This window comes from Nyctibius grandis, chromosome 3, assembly GCF_013368605.1.
Source record: "Nyctibius grandis isolate bNycGra1 chromosome 3, bNycGra1.pri, whole genome shotgun sequence".
Lineage (NCBI taxonomy): Eukaryota > Metazoa > Chordata > Aves > Nyctibiiformes > Nyctibiidae > Nyctibius > Nyctibius grandis.
In genome coordinates, this window is record NC_090660.1 from 99,398,796 (window position 1) to 99,414,472 (window position 15,677).

The following is a 15,677-nucleotide window of genomic DNA, read 5'->3' on the forward strand; positions in this document are numbered from 1 at the left end:
GCTGAACTAACCTTAACTGGAAGAAGTACAGTCCTTGAAGGAAGGAGTTTATTTTATACAACCCAGCCACCAACTTTCAACAAGAACAAACATAAGAACTGGAGAAGGTATGGAAAAAAGTGAGCCACTGGTACTCTATAACCACTCATGTCCTAGGAACAGTATTTTAAACTAACTGTGGAGCTATATTTTATCAGTGTTTATAAACAGCATTAACTACTGTGTTTTCCTTGGAATATTCACTACCTCTGCCTGTGAGGTGCTTTACTTCTGTGAGGAAGGGACAGTACTGGGAAAAATGGGTATTGGTCCTCCTCCCTCTTTCAAGATGCTCCTACTTATGCCCCACACCCAGGGTCAAGTTTTACATGACACTGAGCATCAAACGCCGACCACATCCACATTAAACTCATGCTCTTAGCAAACGAATTCATGTCTTCTTCAAACAAGCCATTACAGAACTAGCTGAAATTGCTTCCAGCCTTCTGTACAGTTTGTAAAAAGGGGTTTATTGTAAGATTTCATCTATTTCTAAAAAGAAAAATACTAGACTGTAAATGTTGTATAAAAATTTAAATGAATTTTAAAAATAATAAAGTCTTGAAAGATTTTTTTCACGTCCACGCATTTTATAAGTCTTCCAGCATTAGCCTAGAAGTAAAGTTTTGCCATTGCTTGAAGAAACTTCTTTTTCCTTCTCTGCGCAGCCAGCTGTAGGACTTCCTCAGGATTACTGGCATTCAGCTCTGTCTGCCCAATGGCTTTTATCTGAAAAGAAAAGGAGACGTCACTAGTGACAGTCACTCTAGTAAAAAAAGCTGCTTCATTACAAGGTATTTTCAGCACTAGTTCAATGGGTGTTTTTTTTCTGTAACATGCTACACCACCCCACCCCGCACCCATCCCCGTACAACTTTCCACCAGCATCCTGCCTCTGTTAAGAATTACACAACAAAATTAAAACTGGAAGTGACCATTCTTTTCAAATATGCTTTCAGGGAGGCAAAGACACACTAAGGAAATCCCATACCCCAAATCCCCCACTGTTCACTTACTGCTATCTGTCGCTTGTCTGTCTCGCCTCTTTTGTGGTGGAGATCTGAGGGTGAGTCAAGAAAAGACACATGGGTAGGAAATGGACTTTTTGCAGCCGTGAACATCCAGTACAAGCTTTCTGCAGTGGCATTCTAGTGAAAGGATACATGTCAGATACTCCAAGATGGTGACATCCCAGATGTACTCGTAATAAGAATCCATGGCATCATGACTGAAAGAGAATACAGGTTAGATTATCTAACATTCACATATTGTATATGCATATTTATAAACTTCGTTGTAACATTTACCTGTTTTGTTCCTGCAGTGCCTTAAATGCAGTTTTATAGTCTACTTCTCTGAGGAACTGACATAAAATAGCTACCTGTAACAAAAGATTCACGGGTGATTTTCACAGCCTTAATTCCCCACAAACTGAAATATTCGACAAACTGCCTCAGTAATCCCACCCCTTTTCTAGCCCTAACCAAGGGCTTGTTTCTATAGCAAGCAAGTTCTGAGCACCTGAACTTTGAGAGCGTACACAGCTCATTCCAACTACCAGCAGCAGTAGTAGCTAAAAGGAAGAAAAAGGGGTTTTACTTAAGTCTGAAGGGACAGACCTGAGCCTAATGGAAGCCTTGTTAAGAATGAACAATCTCACTGAACAACACTGGCCACATACAGTTATCATGAAGAACAAGGCCAGGTTCCCAACACCCCCCCCAGTCACCCTACTCTATCTCAACTCTACCAAGAAAAAAAAATAAACCCACACCTCTATCCTAAGAAAAATGGGACAAAAACCCCACCAGACCGTTTCTACTTTTTACATCATTTCCAAGTATATGTTTATTTACTCATTACTTGGGGTCCTTTTAGTGTCCTAGAAGGAAGAGTAACAACAACAAAATCTTTTTATTGCAGATTGCATTTACAAAGAAAGCTGGATTCAGTTTTACTTTTTAGAAAGTTCTCCCCCCCTTTTAACATCAAAATATTTATAAACTAACGTTTTACTAAATGCCATGTTTCAACTCTTACCTGGGTGTGACAGTTGAGTAGAGAACAACACTTGATCATTCTTTTTATCACCTGCAGAATGGTTAAAAAACAAACACAAGTTTTGAAATGGTAGTATTTAAATACAAGGGACCAGCTAAATAACTACATTCTTCTAACCCCCCCCAACAATTCCTGGGCTTCAGCACATCCACTGACCAACTGAGCTTTCATCACTTCAGAGACTTCCCAAGAGCACAATGTGTGCTACAGAGCCAGGCTGGGGTCTGCTGAAAAGCTGCACCTTTATCTCCTGCCACCCACAGAAAAGGGCTGACGTGGGTGGGAACAGCACAGCGAGTGGGCTCACGGACAAAAGCTCTCACCCCAAGGCACACGGGTGCTGGCCAGCACCAGCACTGCTGTATGAGAGCATGGTGGTCCCAGCCAGGGCTCCTGCCCCATGGTAGCCTGGCACGAGGCACAACTTAGATCGGGCTGTGAGTGTTCAGGATCCCAGACAAAGCGTCCGAAGCTCTCACTTGCTGTATGAACAGGAACATGAGAGGAGCAGCAATCCGACAGGGTACGGAAATAACCTCCTTCCCGGGGTCTAGCCAGGTCCTTCCTATTGCCTACCAAAATGCAGTCTACAAGTAACACTGTGGTTTCCCAATGAACAAGAGAAATGCCTGGATAAACGTTAAGTGGCTGCAAGATTTCACTGGACGATGCTGTGGCTAGGATTGAAGATTCCCCCCAACACACAGAGTTGTTAAGGGGTTCTCACTCATGGCCCACTTGCAAGTGACAAGCCACTCGTTACACCAACTTGCAAAGTACACAGACACATGCTTTTTACAGTGCCGTACCTTCAGCGTGCTCTGACGGGTAAGTTCCAATCCCACCTATCTCTGGACAATCATGCACAGTGCTGCAACACAGCTCTGCTCACTATCAGAGCTTGGAAAAAAATACCAGTGGGTGTGTGAAAAGGAGCCAACCTTGTCTGGATCTCACTGCTAAGGTGATCCATGCTCCCACCTCTCATCTGTGTTAGCCAGAGCAGACAATATTTTAGAAGTGTTTAGACAATACACTTACATTTGTCTACACCATGGGTGGAAGCGAGGCTCCCCCCATGCGACACCAGCACCAGAAGCACAGTGGGAGCTGGACATTTCCACTGGCTGGAGGCTCAGGCCAGTGCTCCAGAGCCGGTGAGGCACAGCGAGTGCTGCTGCGCTGTCCCGGGCTGGCTTGCCCGCCTGACACTGTGCAACGGGACGAGCTGGGGGATCACCACACTCTTGGCTTTTCCATTTGCTCACTACTGCACTGGAGTGCAGTACCAGTGCTTTCCCAGCTGGCAGCTCTGCACGTTCAGTCTCTACAAACTAACAGAAAAGCCTTCTGTGCTCCAGCAAAGGAGAAGCTTCAGCTTTTCTATGGCCTTAAAGCAACAAGCAAAGAAAAATGGATCTATGAGGACTCATATCCTTAAATGCATCAAGATATAAAATCTTACAGACTACAGAAATGTGTGCGTGTTTATCAGTTTTGTCTCTACAGAGAATTGGGATGCTGACTGAATCCAAAGAGATATTTTTGTACATCTAAATCCCATTTTACCTCACCTGGTCTGTGTACACATCTGGAGGTACCATCTTATTAAAGAAGTCTGAGCATACAGCTCCTGCCTGTAGATAATAGTGAAGGGCTGCCGAATACTGATTCGTTGCTGCAGTGGAAAAAAGCAAAATAAGGTCTTAAAAGTAAACACAGCAGTTATTTCTAAGACTCAGATCAATTGTTTGTAGAATTACTCAGACACATGTATCTCATAGCTGAACTCTACTGGGAAAGTGACTTGCGTATCATTGTTTGAAAAGCAGAGACACACAGGAGGTGGCAAAACAGTTATACACAGAAAACGACACAAACAGGAAAACTAGCAACACAGGCAAAGTTCTGCCTTCTGAGAATGACTTTTTACTTTTTAGGTATTTGATCTTAAATCCATCAACCTTAGAGTGGAAAAGAAGTTTGCATTCACTGAACTTAGCCTGCAGGTGGTAGTGAAGGAGTTTAGTTGGTGTGAGTTAGAGAGGGCCAGCTGATGCCACCACACACACCTCATGGTTCAGCACTAGTAAGTTCTTACTGAGCCATGTGAAGAGAGCCTTCAGGGGCTCTGTGGTGAGAGCAGTCTGCTTGTCCACATAGCTTCTGGAATACAGACCTGACACATGCCAGGAGTGCTCCAGCCATTGCTCTTTCAGCTACCAGCTTCTGAGGCTTCCTGCATAAACATCCTCCTTCTGGGATGCTGTTCCACTTTGTAAATACTGCCAGTTTATAACCTTGAATCACTCTCCCATATCTACAGTGACAGCCCTAAATGCAAGACTAAGACACTTCCTCTCACACCAAGGGTTATAAAGCATCTTCTAGACAAATTTTTCTCCTTTGGAGGAACCAGGCTAGGATTTCTGCACTACATCTTACGGCATGCCACAGACATCCTTCCAGTCCCAAAAAAACATTCGGAAACATGCACCTTGCCTCCTGCAATAGCCCAAAGCACCACCAAGTAGATCACAGAATCACGGAATGGTTAGGGTTGGAAGGGACCTCTGGAGATCATCTAGTCCAAGCCTCGACAGAGATGGCAGAGGCACAGCACATATCCTGTTTTATTGCCAGAAAAGAACAATCTGGCTTAAATGCTGTATTTCCCTAGACTGGTCTCAACAGGTAATTTAAGCAGAAGAAACACCCAGCTACCTTTGAGGATGGCTGTGGCCGTGTCCTTCTCTAGCACATACACCAAGCAGTACCGTACTTGTCTGGCTATCTTCTGAACGTTCATTCTTCTACACCTACCTCTCTCCACTCTACTCCCACTATAAAGTAACCCCCAGGAACTGACTCTAGACTGGGCAATAATTTAGCAAAGCACAGTATCACATAGCCTGGGCAAGAACTCCCCACGCAACCGCTGCCCTGCTACAGTCTGGGTGCACGTCATGGTGCCCAGCATCTAAGACGCTTTATGTCCCAATTCTGCTGGCTGCTCCCAGCTGAGGAGCAAGGACAAGTACTGGGGAAGTGGCAGGTGAGGAGAGAATGACAGGAGAGAGCTTCCTGTCACCACCAAGACCAGGTCAGGAGTTCATGCATCCTCATTTACAAATCCTAGATACTTCCCTATATAAAACACAGATCCTCTCTACTCTGCTCATCTTCTGTGCCAGTGAAGCTGATCTCCACGCTTAAAAGCAACCACTATTCACACAACTTTCCATTCACTTCATAAAAGGCTCAAATGTTAGGGGTTTGCATAATTATGGCACTCAAGGACCAACTGCACCCACTAAAAAAAGTGAAGTTAATGACGACTCTTACACTAACGTTTCCCTTACCCTAAAAGCAAGTCCACATGACCCATCAAAAGCTCAGTCTCTCTGTGGGCTTAGACAACCTCCCAGACAAATTCACCTACACTACTGCACCTATACATTTTAAACTCCTATATCACTTAAGCTTCTTTTCCCTAGAGGAAATACAAGGAGGGTTATGTCAGACAAATCTCAGAGAAGCAAAGTACCCCTACACCCACGCCAAAAACAGACATTGGTTTCACTTACCAAAATAAATATCTGCCTGAATAATTAACCAGAAGTGGTTGTTTGCATTGATAGTCAATGCATAGCTGACCAGCTCTTTCACTGTAACAGCCACAGCTTCAAAGTCCACTGACTGAAGACTAAAGGAAAAAAGGAAGAAAAATAATTCCTAAGTGATTGTTTCATTTTTTTAAACTGTAATCTCATTTCAATCTAGTGTAAGTCCAAAGTACCTTGCATTAAGTGTCAACCAAAAATAACTTCAGGAGAGATTTAGTGTTAACTAAGACTACTGTTGAATTGTTCCAATACAGTAAGTCTCATAGAACAAATACACCCTGATAGAACAAATATACTTGGACAAAAAGTCAGAACTTTGTCTGTGCCTGACACCATAGAAGGGTTCTGTGCAAGAATATATGTTCTCAGTTTCAAGAAGTTTGGAGACAACACCTGAAACCACTACAAATCTATCACAGCATCATGGCCACAGACTGCAATCTCTGGAAACTTGTGGAACCAGCTTGGACAGGAAGGCTGGGGATGGTCTGGGACATTGCTCGGGCAGCCCTTCCCACAGCTCATGTGGAATCTCCATTTTTAGAAACGTGTTTTTGCTCACCCTACTGCTAAATTCTGGTAACCTTGAAAACTACTTTCTTCTGCTTAACCTTATAATATACACTGAAGTCTACATCAGTAACAATGATACTATTCAATCAGATCAATTAAAGACAGATTAACCACACGAAGCATTACATGCTTCCTCGCTCTCGAGTCATCTCTCTCGATGCAACGTGGAATCTAAACCAGTGAGGTTCCAGCCCCACAGAGCCTCTAAATATCATTGGAGAAATACAGTTCAATCCAGCCAGAACAAATCAATACATACCATATGCCACTTAGTATTTTGGCAGTTATTCAAATGCACCTCAAAAAATATTAGGTACTTTGTATTAAAATATTATACAGTTCACATAGTTAACATATAGCTCAGTACAGCACAGCTAAACAAACCCCTCAGGTTCTTGTACCCACATGTCCATAAGGACCATCAAATCAGGAGCAAAAACCTCTATGCAATCAGACCAATCTGCCCACAAACAGAATGGGGGTCAGTGATGCCCTTACATGGCAGAAATCACACTAACACACAATAACTAACACACAGTAACTGGAACCAAACCAACTACGTAAATGTGTATTTTGAAAATTGAATTTTTAATTATCATCTTACTTGGGGATGGATGACGGCCAGATGGAAATGTGCTCTGCTGCAATATCATTCACAATATCTTCCTAAGAGAAGAAAGATGGTAAGAGACATTACAAAGAGAAACATTTCAAGAAAATCAAGTAAGATGTTTATGAGATATACTAACCCGAACATTATGAAGCTTGACAAACAGGGACAATATTGTGGTTAAAACCAATGGTTCCTGCAAGGAAAAAAAAAATACAGTATTCCCATGGATTAACAAAACTCCACTTTCTTCCCTATGCTTTAAGCTATATAAGAAGTTCTGACATCATTATAATTTCCTATTGAAATAGGGCAATATTTTGTTAAGAACCCTGCAACACAGGAATACTACAAGAAAGTTTCTGTAGGAAGTCTTTAATTACTTCAGATTTTCCTTAATAACTGCTTGGATATAAACTTTACTTAGGTTTTACACATCTTTATGTTGTTTCTGTGGCTATGGCCCAGCCTTAAACTTAAGCTAGATGTACTACAACTTCCTATACATTTACAAATCCACAAGGTATAAAACAATTTCCCTTCCTCTTACTTCTGCTGCTTAGTTACGATGCAAGTAGCAGCTCCTTTCTCCCTCCAAAAGGAATGCTTTGCTTCGTGATAGTTGGAATAAAATGAACTTCATGATAGCTGGAATAAAACATACTCCTAATGTTAATAGATCTCCATTGTCAGAATTCAGGATCTTTTTTTTTTCCACAAGCTATTCCACACTGCTGTACGGAACATATAGCAAATCCAGAAGTTCTTCAGCCATATAAAACACCTGTATAGCTATCAGATTTTCTGAATTTAACAGGAAGTGTCCAGAAAAATATTACACCAAAAGAAAATTCTGGTTGCAAACACATTCTTAAGACCACTGTAACTTACACGAAGCTTTTTGATGAAGGACAGCAATTCACTCCTAAATTAGGGACACAAATATCCATGTAAGTAATTGTCCACAGCAAAGAGTATGTGCAAACTTAATACACTGGAAACGAGAGTCAGTAGAGCAAATTCTTCACCCACCAAAACACTCCTTCACCTCTAAGTTTACAAATGCAGGGTATGTAAGTGAAAACACTCAGGCACGTCATTCACTTTTAATACAGTCACTGGCAAGTTTTACTCTTACATTTAAAACAGGTTAAATAAGAGGTATCTGTTATTCCATCAAGCTATAAAAGGCATGAAAATCACTTTGTAGTAAGTCAGCCATTGACTCCAAAAGGGAAAGCAATTGAACTGTACTGTAATTCTCCAAGCTAGGACTGCAACAGTGACCTACAGGCTTACCAAAGAGGGTATGCTGTTATCATTTATAAGGTACATTGATTTCCTTGTGAGGCAACATCGGAAATTGTCACCATAAGACAATCCAAACAAGCACAGCCTGTTTGGAAAAGGTTTCACTGCTTCTTTTCCATAACAACAACAGGGTCACTGCCCTTTACTGTTTGAGTCAGATAGGTCAGAAAAGGTTCAGTATCTTGGAGTACACCTGTACTGCTTTCTTCTCCTTGCCAGCACATACAACTGAAACCTACAGCAAGCACATATCCTCTTCTACCCACCCCACCACAGCACAAGCAAAAGCAGCTGGCCTTCAGGCACACATTAACCTGATGAGCTCAAGAAAGGCAAAGAAACAGTCACTAGTTTGACAGGGGAACCTTTTCCAAGATTTTAACATGGAAAGTTGTTTACTATAATCATACATTCCAGAATTTACTGTAACAGGCAATTTATAATCTGCCTTGGACTTAAGAACAGGCTGAAAACACTTACTGAGTGGACAAATCAGAGTGTCCTGAATCAATCAATCAATCAGTTAAAGCTAAGGGTGGCAGAGGTTAGGTAACTGACAGTGAAATTACTCCAGTCAACAATATTGTCTTCCTTTCCCTCTCCCCACGGGCTCAGCTGAACTAGAATTTCATTTCAAGATTGAATAACATCTAGTTTTAGATTCAGAAACATAAAGCTGAGTGTAGACACCTATGCTGTGAGCTAGGCGTTCAATACAGTTATAACAGCAGTTAACTGATACAGCCAATGGAGTGTGCAGAGCAATTCCACCCGATGTAAAGCAGACACCTCCAGTCAGTCAGCTAAACTGCCCTCTAGATGCCACTGACCTCACTGGAAGATCTACACTGATTATAATGGGAGCTCAGCCATATCTCCTTTGGTGTCTGTATGTTGACCTGAATCCCACACACTCCTTTTCTCTCTCTGAAAAGGAAAGTCAACACCATCACCGCTAACACCCAGTGCTGCCAGTGAGCAGATTGTTCACTTGGTAGAGATCTTTAGCTGCTGCCAGACAATCCTTGAAGGGAACATGGGGTCAAATATACATTTCAAAGAATCTTTAAAATAATTTAAGCAATAAAAGAAAATAATTTAAGAAAACACACCTGTACATAATGCCCAGTGTAGACTCCCTGTGTTTTATCAAACTCACTCTGCCATCATTCCCCCGTTTGTGCTGGTTGGATACACTGCAGATTTGTACGACGACTTCCCAAAGGTCTTTAGCTGTCCGTCTGCTTTCTTTGGGACCTGGAAGTTCTTTGCATGTAGCAGCCAACAACTGTCCCAGCTATGCAATGCAAGAGAAAAAATACAGTCACTACAGCTTCTCTGAATACTGACTACATCAAAGCAATTACTGGTATTTATAATGGCTAAGCAAGTGATTTTAAGTTACAAACTGGAAAGCAATGTAACTAAACTTTGCAGCAGAGGACACAGATGAGGAACCTGGAACACAGGAGTTAAGCAACAGAGGGTTTTTTCCCTTTATTAGTTTCCTTAGGGTGTATTTCATTACTACAGGCTCCAGAAAACAAGCTTTACACTCTACTTAAGTATATTGCATAAAACCTAAAAACCATAAAATATAGTTTTACTGAGACTGGCTCCCTAGAACTCCCTTAACTTTCATATAATTAATCTGAACTGAAATGGGCACCCTCTGCTATACAGAAAAAGCTGAACCTCAAACTGGAAATGAGGAAATACCACAGATAAGCAGAGCAGGCCAAAAATGAATCTGTCCCGTAACACAATCTGCATTCACCTTCATTGCCTGACTTCGAAGTAGAAACATTGGTGTAAAACCATTTCAAAAGTAAAGTTTCAAAAAATGCAGCGCTCAAATGTCTCCAGAAATGCAACACTGGTGTTGGGTTCAAAAATGGAACCATTACAGGGGATTTGGAAAACAAGTGTCTTAGGAACAGAATAACAACCAGACATGAAGCCTGACATCTGTACACTTCTCATACCTCCTACATGAATCTAGTCTGAGTTCCAGCTGAGAGAGGAGTCCTTTATAGAAGTGCTACAGGGCTTCAATCAGCTTATGGATCATAACCACACATGCCTGATGCTTATGGAACCAATCTCAGTCGGCAGCCAGCAACGGCTAAGATGCAGTTTGTTTCATCTGTTCTTGCAGCACAGGCTCCGTGTCTTTTGCCAATCATCAAACACACTTGTTGCTTAGCCCTGCTGTCTTCTACACCACACTTAATTCATTATAGCCACAAAAGCCAACACTCTTGAGCCAGAAGGGTACGTGCTTTTAAAAGTACAAAAGACTTCAACAGGAAAAAGTCAGTTACAGCCTGACAAGGCTTGGAGACTTGAGCACTCATTACCTTCACATAAGGATTAGTTTGAACCAGAGGTAATGGAACTTGCATGGTCAAATACTCATTCTCACGCCAGTTTAACAGGAAGGCAACACATTCTTCAGCTATAACTTGTCGAAGAGGAATATCTGGAAGAAAATGGGTTCTTTGCTTAATCTTTTTTATTTTTTTTTTGAGAAAACACAGTGTTATATGAAAACAAGCTAAACCCTTTTCCTCTAATTAGCCATTTCTGTTCCAGATCTTCTATCACAGAAAAACATGTTGCTTAGCCCTACAAGAGACTTCACCTCTGAAAATCAGGAACAACAGCTTCCTCCAACCACAACAGTACTACATTACTCCCTCAGTGTGAAACCATGCAGACTGCTTTAACAACTAGCAAAACTTTTCAGGTAAAAATGCCGACATGTTTAACCTGTTCAAGCCCTTCAAGTGGCACTAAACAGAAACTGTCAGTGTTTAGCAATGTATAGGCATCATGATGTTGCTGTTCTCATTTGCAGCTTCTAAAAACTAACCAAACTTCTAAAGACTCACTGAAACCAGTGTCAAACTTCACTATTGTTTTTCCAATTACACACCTAAATGGTAGATCTACAATACAGAGTTGGGTTTTTTTTCCTTTCTCTCGGGCTTTGTGCTTTACTGGGTCCCAGGGAAGACAGCAATGTACTTACCAGGTACTCTCATTTCCAAATATCCTCTCACTCTGCTTATAAGATCAGAAGGAGGACGTTCTCCAGAAACACCAGCTCCAGCTTCATGAGTGTAAATGTCCAAAAGCAGCATTTCATTCAGCATGACCTGACGGAGTTTTGGAGAAAACTCCGTCACGAGCTCCAAACAAGCAGCAAAAAGCTGTTTTGCATGGACAAAATCCTGCAATAAAGAAGATATGAATCCAATAGGAACCATTAATGCATAAGGGAAAAGATTAAGAGTTAAAGCACTGTTCAGCTCTATTCTGGCTGAACCAGCCTCGGCATCCATTATCATTAGCATTGCTCAAGCATCTCACAATTACTATCTACATTTTTGAGTCCTTTGCCATTAAGCTTAACAGTTCCAACAGTTACAGATTTCTCAAACAAAACAAGAAGTTTGAGCAAAAACATACCAGAAGTAGCTACTCGCATATTAGATAAACTACAAGGTAAAACTGAACTGTAACAAACTACAGTATTGTCAATTACGGGGCAAATAAACCAGCACTCCAATAAATTCCTTATGTAGAACAGTTAGCCCAAAGAACAGCACTTCATGTCAGTAAGTCAAACGACTGCCGGGTTTAGATGCAACACGATTCAGTACACCATAATCAAAACTTCATATGAATGAAGTTATCTCCAGGCCCAACTCATTGGAAAGCCATTATCCCTGCTCTGCTGATGGAACTTTGTGAGACAGAAATATTTAACCATTGTACGACACAGAGAGCTTGTTAATACATCTCCCTCACCTCACGGTTTTTCTATTCTTTTTCTCAAAAAGGGCTTTTGCATATTTTCAGCGTTGTTAAAATCCAATTGTCCAAAGTAACTCACCAGTAACTTCAGATGGATCACTCACCTTAATTACACAGCAGTGTAATCCCTTCGCCATAAGGATGTAGACCAAATCCCTAGTCAGATTGTCTTTGATTCCTAAAATAACATTGCCGTAAACATTTGGTACTTCCCACTGGGAGAAAAATACATAGGACATTTGCATAGAAACAGGTTTTAGAATTCACATCACTGCTTAAACATTAAAAACAAAACTCAAATATTGAAAATGATTGACATCTAAGTGCCAACTCTTCCATTTTTACATCTAATCAGAAGTAATGTATTGCTCATATAGAAGTACAATAAAAATGGCTACCCTACTTCGTTCATACTCTGAATATGCAATAATTGGGAGGGAAAAAAAAAACAAAAAAGACAAGAAATCCTTACTTAACAACAACAATAAAAAAATCTCTTCCTCTCTCCTGCTCCCAGCTTTTAATGACAGGAACTTAAACTAAAATAATATTGCTAACTAGTCAGAACTAGTCAAAAGCTACAGAAATTTGTTTTCTCACAAGGAAAGCTTGTGATACAGCCAGTAATTCCTTAAAACAAAGGTTATAAATTTTGTTGTAGTACTTTTCATAGAGAATGAAAGTTTCATCATATGTATCATCATTTTTATTAAACCACCCTTATGCAGAGAGGGGGGAAAAAAAAAAACAACAATGAGGACATATGACAGAACGTTTACTGTTCATTGCAGTATGATACCTAACCAGTCTTTGAATTACACTGTCTCATGACCACATGAAATAAATCACCTTATTTGAAATTGTCCAGAATTGGCGTTCTGAAGTCATACCATGCAACTCAATTAAGATCTGGCGAATCCTCCAAGGATCTACTGACAATATGAGCTGATGTTCAAGCTGGCCAATATTGACACTTGCTGAAGCTAGAAGAAAAGCAATCAGGTCTCCAGCACATTCCTTCTTAATGTAGATGCTTACATTTCTTTAGCATATTAACATTTTAAACATACCACAGTAAGAATAGCAGATACACATCAATGCTTTTGTAGGCCCCATACACCCTTTCATGCCCTTCCACAAACACCTTGTGCTAGCTTCCCAGCTCCCCTGACCAGAAGTGCTGCTTGCAATGCCTCCTTTTTCCTCACACCAGCAGCTCAGAGTATTCCCTTATCCTTGGTATAGTGAAGCAATAGGTTTAAGATTTGTACAAAAACCCCCAAAACTGTTCCTCTACTGCCTTAATGAAAATACGCATTTTTGTAACTGGCTTAAGTCAATGCAAGACTGTATTAAAGCTGAAAAGGTAAGTTATTTCCAGCTCCAGTCACTACGTGGCACCTCTTATGTTAGCTTTGACTTGTGCAGCTGCACAGCCAGCCAGCTACATCTGGGGAATGAACTGGCCAAAAAGATCTGAGTTTCACTTTGGTAGCTTTAAAACTTCATCCTGATGGTACTCCTGGTCCAGCTCATCACACAGGCACACGAGCATTAGTGCTGGCGTAAGTCCAGATGCAGGGTGCCCTTTCTGGGCACAGCTGCCGCAGTCAGATTTGGTTCAAAGCCACCGCCATGTCTCTCTTTCACTTGGTCAGCTAGGACACATTCATTAAAGCAGATCTACTATGATCAGTTGAGATACAAGCAAATAATCACGACCTTCTTGAACAAGTAGGACATTCACCAACTAAAAAAAGAGAAGTATTCTCTCTGAAAACATTCCCCTTAAACTTTTTCTGAGAACAGATCTGCACATAGTAACATCAAGTGTATAAACAGATAACTTCCTGCATATAAGTTAATGGAAATGCTGTGAAAATTACCTGGGATATCATAAAAAGAAGTCACAGGTTTTGTGCACAGGTTGATTCGAGGAGATCTTTTCCTCATTTGATCAACGAGCAGCTTCCGTTCATCATCTTTCAGCAGTTTTATGAACAGCTCATGAGATGAAATCATGAACACAAGCTGAAGATCTTCCAAACCCAAACACAAGTTTCTAAACAAATAAAAAAAGTTAATAAATGAGCAGGAAGAAGCTGCTTATTTTTCCACTCGTAAGTTCTCAAAACATTTAATGTGCTGTATTACATTGCTTATGAAGTGTAAATTCATGTTATCTTAATACGGGTACATACTTGAGAAATGCTGCCATTTTTCTCTTCAGTGCTTCAGAAGCATTTTCTAAGTTTATTGATCTTGAACAAACCTGGGAAAGAAAGCAGTAGATAATTAAGAAGCCCCTTAGAACTCTGAAAATATTTAGTTACAGACAGTGTTACTGCCCAGTTTTCTGACTCACAATTAGTATCAGGCAGTAACCCTCTCTCTCATGGAAGGCAACAAAGTTATCTGATAAACACTGTAGCCATCACAGATGGATCAGAGTTTCTTTCAATCTGTACACAAGACAGGCTGTTTCAGACAACTGTGACCTTCCTTCAGACACCATTCACATTCCTTTTTCCTTTTCCTCTCATATTCACGTGGGCTGACATGGAGTGCCACAGTATCAGTCAGACTCACAAGATCATTAAGTACATAACAAAGCCCTTTTACGTGAGTTTAAAAGTGAACCAACATTTCTAAGTGCAAAACCTCAGATTCACTAGGACTAACACCTTAAAAAAAAAGCAGTAGTTGAAAGATAACTAGACAGTTGAATTTAATTGCCAGCTTGCAAGAAATATTTTTTTTTTTTGAGAAATATGCTGAAGTCCTAATAGGAGCAGTTGATGGAACAGCTTTTGCTTGCTCTGAAGTACGGAGTACTGTCAGTCAATTTTTTCCACGTGCTTGAAGAGACAAGCAAAAAGGCAAGGCTCAAATTAAGCAAAGAAGATACGAAAATAACAGCAAAGCAACAAGAGGAGTAAGTTTAGTTTGAGCAATAAGAGTTTCCTAAAAAGCTTCATTAAGGGCAACAGTTTAATTCTCACACATACAGTAACTCAGGATCCTTTCATGACATGCTAACTTTTACAACAAAGCTGGTAAGGGAAAGGGGTCCTCTTCAACAGATACTTCTTTTTCTAGTATCTCTCGTCTTGGAGAATTTATTTCTTTGTTCCTTGAAAACAAATGTTCAACAATATCTCTACATAATTTAATGATGTCAGGAATCGCAGCAATTTCCAATCCGAGCTGAAGCAACAGGTCAACACTGGTTCCTCCCCAACAGCTGGAAACGGAGCTATGAACATAGATGCAAGACTGATTACATAGAGTGTAATTGTACTAACTGCAAAGAAGTTGAATAAAGTCTGAGAAGTTACCTCACGAAGTATTTTTCTCTGCTTCAGAAATCTGAGCATTACTTGCAACAATAATACAGTTACATGGGGAAAGAAATACCTCACTAAATACCATTTCCCCTTCTAATTTCAGATGATTTCTTACCTCAAGAAGGAAGTCTATTTTCTCTTTGCTGGGTTTCAGGAACAGTTGGCAAAACTGAATATCAATTATTCGACCCTGCAATACATCGCAGACTGTGTTGCACATGCAGACTTTGAAACAAACTTCATCCAGAGCATCATTCCTGCATGACACAAAACCGAAGATCACAGAAC

At 40.7% G+C, this 15,677-nt stretch overlaps 1 protein-coding gene across 1 annotated transcript in view; it reads right to left on the bottom strand.

The window, feature by feature from the left end:
* Positions 1-52: 52 nt before the first annotated feature.
* The window catches only part of INTS8 (integrator complex subunit 8), a 28,001-nt gene continuing 12,376 nt past the window's right edge, over positions 53-15,677 (bottom strand). Inside the window, exons 10-27 of the mRNA XM_068396214.1 lie at positions 15,505-15,646; positions 14,244-14,314; positions 13,929-14,104; positions 12,892-13,025; positions 12,147-12,257; positions 11,255-11,456; positions 10,581-10,702; positions 9,333-9,517; positions 7,801-7,834; positions 7,049-7,105; positions 6,904-6,965; positions 5,688-5,806; positions 3,675-3,778; positions 2,080-2,130; positions 1,347-1,420; positions 1,203-1,267; positions 1,056-1,099; positions 53-768 (exon numbers count right to left, since the gene is read on the bottom strand). Coding sequence (XP_068252315.1) covers positions 652-768; positions 1,056-1,099; positions 1,203-1,267; positions 1,347-1,420; positions 2,080-2,130; positions 3,675-3,778; positions 5,688-5,806; positions 6,904-6,965; positions 7,049-7,105; positions 7,801-7,834; positions 9,333-9,517; positions 10,581-10,702; positions 11,255-11,456; positions 12,147-12,257; positions 12,892-13,025; positions 13,929-14,104; positions 14,244-14,314; positions 15,505-15,646 — 1,870 coding nt within the window. The 3' untranslated portion in view covers positions 53-651. The remainder of the gene's footprint in view (positions 769-1,055; positions 1,100-1,202; positions 1,268-1,346; positions 1,421-2,079; positions 2,131-3,674; positions 3,779-5,687; positions 5,807-6,903; positions 6,966-7,048; positions 7,106-7,800; positions 7,835-9,332; positions 9,518-10,580; positions 10,703-11,254; positions 11,457-12,146; positions 12,258-12,891; positions 13,026-13,928; positions 14,105-14,243; positions 14,315-15,504; positions 15,647-15,677) is intronic.